The sequence below is a fragment of the Perkinsus marinus genome (assembly GCF_000006405.1).
Source record: "Perkinsus marinus ATCC 50983 genomic scaffold scf_1104296929318, whole genome shotgun sequence".
Classification (NCBI taxonomy): Eukaryota; Perkinsozoa; order Perkinsida; family Perkinsidae; genus Perkinsus; species Perkinsus marinus.
In genome coordinates this window covers 1,121,058-1,126,903 of record NW_003216498.1, presented here as the reverse complement: position 1 = coordinate 1,126,903, position 5,846 = coordinate 1,121,058, and the positions used below count along the sequence as shown (strand labels likewise).

At 50.2% G+C, this 5,846-nt stretch overlaps 3 protein-coding genes across 3 annotated transcripts in view; all 3 read left to right on the top strand.

The window, feature by feature from the left end:
- The window catches only part of Pmar_PMAR012695 (clathrin coat adaptor ap3 medium chain, putative), a gene marked incomplete at both ends in the record, with an annotated part of 7,688 nt that extends 7,218 nt beyond the window's left edge, over positions 1 to 470 (top strand). Inside the window, one exon of the mRNA XM_002787865.1 lies at positions 177 to 470. Within this exon, the coding sequence (XP_002787911.1) occupies positions 177 to 470 (294 nt within the window). The remainder of the gene's footprint in view (positions 1 to 176) is intronic.
- Positions 471 to 1,337: 867 nt separating this feature from the next.
- Pmar_PMAR012694 (AP-3 complex subunit mu, putative) lies at positions 1,338 to 2,223 on the top strand (the record flags this gene model as incomplete). Its single annotated transcript, XM_002787864.1, has 5 exons — positions 1,338 to 1,443; positions 1,484 to 1,624; positions 1,680 to 1,801; positions 1,851 to 1,938; positions 1,982 to 2,223. The coding sequence occupies 5 exons, from the start codon at positions 1,338 to 1,340 to the stop codon at positions 2,221 to 2,223; spliced, it is 699 nt and encodes a 232-aa protein (XP_002787910.1).
- Positions 2,224 to 3,167: 944 nt separating this feature from the next.
- Positions 3,168 to 5,815, top strand: Pmar_PMAR012693 (hypothetical protein; the record flags this gene model as incomplete). The annotated part of the gene is made up of 15 exons (XM_002787863.1): positions 3,168 to 3,499; positions 3,546 to 3,631; positions 3,684 to 3,922; positions 3,969 to 4,171; positions 4,217 to 4,405; positions 4,448 to 4,544; positions 4,596 to 4,644; positions 4,693 to 4,875; positions 4,927 to 5,011; positions 5,065 to 5,187; positions 5,235 to 5,297; positions 5,347 to 5,388; positions 5,441 to 5,582; positions 5,632 to 5,751; positions 5,800 to 5,815. The coding sequence occupies exons 1-15, from the start codon at positions 3,199 to 3,201 to the stop codon at positions 5,813 to 5,815; spliced, it is 1,938 nt and encodes a 645-aa protein (XP_002787909.1). The 5' UTR covers positions 3,168 to 3,198.
- Positions 5,816 to 5,846: the final 31 nt, after the last annotated feature.

Sequence of the window (5,846 nt, the reverse complement as noted above, 5' to 3'; positions counted from 1 at the left end):
AGGACGAGCATCTCCCGCTGGCTGTTATCCAATACTACTCTCATGGATCAGAAAGTGTTGTTGTCGCTAGCAACATGGAAGTTACTGAAGGAGATCGGACCTCAGAGCAAGCTGTGGATTCTCCATCAGTGGCTCGGGGTAGTCTGCGGGATGTGCAACTATACCGTCAACAACAGGATGATATAGCGGTCGAGATACGGCTAAGTACGGCTGCAACAGAGGAGGTTGCTACTCGAGAACAGCGAGGATTCCGTAAATCTGTGAAGTTGGAAGTTGGCAGGAAGAGCACTCTTAAACCTGCTCAGAGGAAGCTACTTGATGGTATAATAGGAGGATTCATGGCTCCTAGACCTCAGTCTATAGAGGGAAAGCCAGTGTTAAAGAGAAAGTCCGGTGCTTTCAAGCCGTTGGGTAAGGTGGGTGCTGGGAGGCGATCAGTCAACAGCAGACCTAGTCTATACAAAGCATGATCTCCATACGTTATCTGGGACTTAGCGTCACTCGTTGTACCAATTGACACAACTGTTGTGTTGGAGTAATATAGCATCGAAGGAGAGTATGGGGGGGTCCATCGCGATGACCTCAGCTGAGTGGTCGACTTCCTCTCTATCTCAGAGTCTTTGTTGGCGATGATCGACTGCTTATTCCTGCTGAATCTATATGGGTATGAGTGAATACCCTCAACTGAGCGAAAGTAACTTCTTCTCAGTGAGGAGATCACATCGAAGGTGTGTCGTCGTCACCATTCACTGAGAGGATACAGGAAACTGCTCCATGCACTGTTCACCAGACGGGATAAGACTCCAACAAGCCTCTACGGTGTAGTGCCTAAGGTACTCGGTTGAGAGTATTTATACCACAATTCGCGATTATCAGAGTCGTACCAACTCCACATCTGCATTGATCTACATATATAGAGAGTACATTTACCTGGCAGCCATAGTTAGTAGTATCCATGCAAATGTGCATCATATGTCCCCGCCATCTTGTTGGACCATCTCGAGGTTCTGATACGTCCCCTCTACTCATATTCGAATTGCTAGACTCGGTCTACTCGACCTTACTACACTACTGCTCAGCAGCATCGACTAAGGCTACTGCAGGTTTGGTCCACTCTTGATCATGGTGTAGTTGGGAACTCTACTACAGATCTTGCTCATACTGGGGTAGATGAGGATCTCTTGCGTGACAACTTCAGTACCGTGGCCATGCTCTTGGATGAGATGATTGATGGTCCCGGCCTACCCTTCTCAACTCATAAGGCAACTCTGGAGGTAGTCTCCAAGCCCTTAGTCCCTCCGATAGAACCTCTATAGGCGATGCTACCACCTCCTACAATGCTAGGCAAGTTCATCGCAGCAGTAGCAGGGACGTCGGCCAAGATGGCCACTGATCGTCAACAGGCCGTAGCACTCCCTTCTGCTAACCTTAGTCTTGGTGTTCGTAAGTTCCCCTACTTTACTGGTCTCGTCGTGATGTTCAGTGTCAGCACCCTCGGGCTCTCCTGCTCCTAACTTCCTTACTTCTGCTGTATCCACTATGATGACTGGAGTCACCAACGCTATGGCTGTATCATCGGGTGCATTAGCCCAAGTCTCTCAGAAGGAAGCTACAATCGACATAGGTGACCATGGCCGACATACATCATGTGTCGATAACACCACAGCGACTCATGGTAGGTGGCCAGTATTGGTGGCGTCCCACCCCTCCTAGCTACACTACCAACGAGCTCTATATGGATGTGGTAGAGACTATCAACTGTATAGTAGATGAAGGGGGAACTATCCTCGATGCTGATGTGGTAGTAGGAGTAGTAACGATGCTACATCCATCTACTGCATGCATCACAGACCGGGGATATATCAGTGATATCCCGACTCAGTGGTCCATGCCCTCACGCATTACTCACTGTCCGCAACCCTCATCTCTTTTCTAACGGTATGCTACTACGCATTCACTGCCACCGTCATGTTCACCACAGGCAAGGTCAAATTCCATCCATGTGTCGATGTAGAGAGATGGCATGAGGAACAGAAGATGTCATTCGTCCCTGCTGATGGGCAATACTCCCTCTGCACCTACTACATCCCAATACTAGCCGATCCCTCAACTCGTCTACTGCCCTTACAGCTCGATCTCAAGGCAGCACCTTGTCCGCCTATATGTTACTCACTGATGGGGATCTCTCACAGGTTTCATTTGATAGAGGTGGCGGCCATATAGACTTCACAGCTCGACCACGAGTATCGGCTGTTCTGAGCTCCAAAGCAGGTCTTAATGGGCATTCTGGTGAGTACCGCGGCTGTAGCGTGCATCGCTGCAGCAGTAGTAGTGCAATCAGGTAGGATGCAGAATCATCGTCCCCCAAGTATAGTTGTTGATGATGTCGTTGTGAGTATCCTACTCCCAACGTGTATAGCCTCTGGTAGCTTACAAACCACTGTGAAGAGCCATATTGATGGCAAGGTGAATACACAAGACCATCGTCCGTCTTGGGCAGCATGCCTTATCATCAGGTCTCACCATCCATCCGTCTCGATACTGCTTCCGACGGTGGTACTGTGCTCATCTGGCACGTAGGGCAACTTGCATCTAACGCTACCAGCGGGGAGGTACCCTTCCTGTTCTCGGACCCATGGCCACTCAGTGTCGGCTCAGGACACTATCGTGGTCGCTAGTGGTAAACTATCGTATGATGCTCATGATGCAGCTCTGGCGGCGGCTATGGCCAGTGAGCAACGATGCATGTACTTCTCATAGCAGAGTGCGCTTCTACATACGTGCCCTTCAGAGCTCAGGTGGGGTTCACTGTCCGAGGATGGTGTATCAGCGGCCTACGACTGGATGGTCTTGAGGTATCGTCCACCAAAAGGGTATATACCTCGAAAGGGCTGCCGCTACTCTACAGTGGCAGGTTTGGTGGATTTCCGTGTACCATGAACCCAGTGTCTTGTCAGCATTTCCAGCATTCATGCTGGCTTTCCATCATTGCTCAGGTCGAGTTAGTGCAAAATGTGAGTCGGGCAGATTGGCCCTATTTCATTGGGGAGTGTGTCGGTCATTGTCATCACGAGGGCAACTCGTTGTTGTGATAGGAGGCCCCCGATCCTCTTCGGGTTCCGGTGCCCGCGTTCGATCCTGTTACCCGGTTAGTGCTTGTCTTATGACCTTTCCCCACCTCATCTAGAGGTTCCTTGAATGTCGCTGTGCTACTCGCCAATACACAGCGATGAAGAAGATGATGATGATAATGCCGCATACGAGAGTACTGGAGTGCCCCTTCCCCAACCATCGATCCTATCAACGAACTCCCCATTCGTCCTTCGTCCTGATCCCTATGCACCGGATCTTGCCTCCCTCTTCCGACCCAATGATGACACTCCAGTATGTGTCGTACAGCATCCATACAGCTCCCTCAATACAAAGATAACCCACGCTTCCGTGGTGGAGGATGATGATGAATCAGAGCCTACCTATCTATTTCTAGGATACGACTCCGGTAAATAGTACACCACCTGTACTCCTATGGATCACTCCTTCTACAGGTTTCGACCCGGACTCAAAGAATGCCCGTCACAGCCAGACATATAACGCAGATGCAATACTTGCCTGGGACTGCTGCACAGGAAAGGTAGTAGAAGCATTGTATAGCCATCCTGATTCATTGCCATTCTATTATGTAGGTTATCGATTCTCTAGCCATCCCGGGTGCATCTTGTATGTATGTGCGTGCAAGCTCCTCTGGTATGGTTGCCGCTACTACGATATACGAGCGAGTGAAGGCACGCAGAAGAGGTGTATTCTTCCGTCCACTGACTACTATATACGTCTACGTATACGCTGACCAGCGATACCATCAACTCAAGTCCATAGCCCCTCGTGGATACAGGAGTAGCCCTGTCGCCGTAGTTGCAGACTCTACGTAGTTCGCTTACCGCGTTGAGGCTTCGTTATTCGCTTTCATGCAGATGTGCACGATTCATGGTCATCTTAACAAAGAACGGCAGACTGCTCCATCAGCACCTCCTAGGCCCCAGCATATCCACTGAGGTAACTGCTCTAAAGGATGGTCCTGGGCCAGATGGTGCCGAGCTGGCCCTCCTTACTGATGACATGACCGGGATACTCCTAGAGCGCTCACGACCTCGAATCGTGGTCTTCATTGCAGAAGGTGGGTAGGTGAACCTATCCCTCGGCTCACTCCTAACATATTTAGCCCGTCACGGTGTTGAAGTACTACAACAAGTGGATCTACGTAAAGTGATGGAGGCTTCTGGGCAGAACTTCTCCCGACTGCTCTCCTCTGGAGCTCTCTTGCCTCATTTTGGTGGTGAAGGCTTCGCTGTTCTATGGAAGAATAACTATGTCTACTTCGACATGTATTCGGATATAGAGGGCATCAAACGTACGTTGTATCCGCACTTTCACATGTTTACCTCACATCTAGGTGCAAGGCCTAAGAGCCGTACAATAGCGTCATTGAAGCGTCCTTCGGGGATCGACATCATTGCTGCTGTACCTACTACTGTTCACTGGCTAGCTTTGTAAGTTATCTGCAGCCTGTTGACCTCGAAGGACTGTTAAACCACTTTCAGACAGCTGAGCGACGATCGACTCCTGTGGAGGTGGTGGAGCCCTGGGGAGGTAAGCAGCAGTGAGCATGGTTCGTATGTCCTGATCGATTGGCAGCAGACTCTTATCAAGGAAGAGCCGGAAACTACAGAAAGGGCTGTGAAGGAAGAGCCGGCAGCAGGAGAGGTTCAAATGGCAGTAGTCAAGGCTGAGCCTTTATCCGGACCCATGGATTCCAATGGGGAGGAGGAGGAGGAAGAGCCAGACTATGACGGGGCCCTTCGAGATGACGAGAAGGGAGTCGTAGGTGTATGTTAGAGGGAGGCTGATAATAAACGTTGTTGCTCACCTTAGGAGGTCATATCATTATCCGACTCTGTTGACGACGGTTATGATAGTGATATCGAAATCATAGGGTCCGTCGCAGTCGTTGATCTCGGTAGTAGTAGCAACATTCCCTATCGTAGCTCCTTTCTATCGTGACTCTGTCAGATGCTGTGGAGGGAGGTGTAGCAGTAGAGGCGCCATGGGGAGGTACGGCCATGTACAACGAGGATGAGAATGGTGTGGTATTACTTGATGATGATTTGGAAGATGATAGAGCTGCAACATCTGGTGGGCTCCACTTCCTACATTACTTACATTGGACACACTCTTGATAGACCTCCTCTCCACTGTTAATGCAGCAACTGACCAGGGTGCCGCCACAAGAGCCGACCCAATAAGTAAGTACCGTGGAGGCGGTCTTTCACCCCCTCGAAGGTCCCTCCTCAGATGCTGCCACTTTGGAACTCCCTCCGGATGCGAGGACTCGATGTAAGCCTCCGATAATCGACATCATCAACCTACTGTGTTGCCCATCGTGTAGATGCACCTGGTAAAAGCATCGAGTTCAGCCCTTTATCTGTGTCCACCTCGGCGAGTACAGCAGATGAGCATGCTAGGGAGCTGTGGGAACGGGCTAAGGCAGATGAGGCTATGGCCAGCGACGAGATTGAAGCACAGGATTGGTGACGACATCATTGCCTCGAAATCAAAATCAATTTGGTCTTTATGCAGGGCTGCCGTACATTGGCCAGATGTATTCGAACAGAACCTTAAGAGGAGGAGGAAGTGCGTGGATAGACTGATATCGGACATCGAGACGAACTGGTCCTCTACTCTGTGTCTCCGTCCGAGGTCAGCAGTCAGCAGAACGCCTCTCAGCGGGGATTCTTATTCGATTAGGATTCCCCGTTATTAGAAGCTGATATCGAAATGGTTGGGAAATGCTT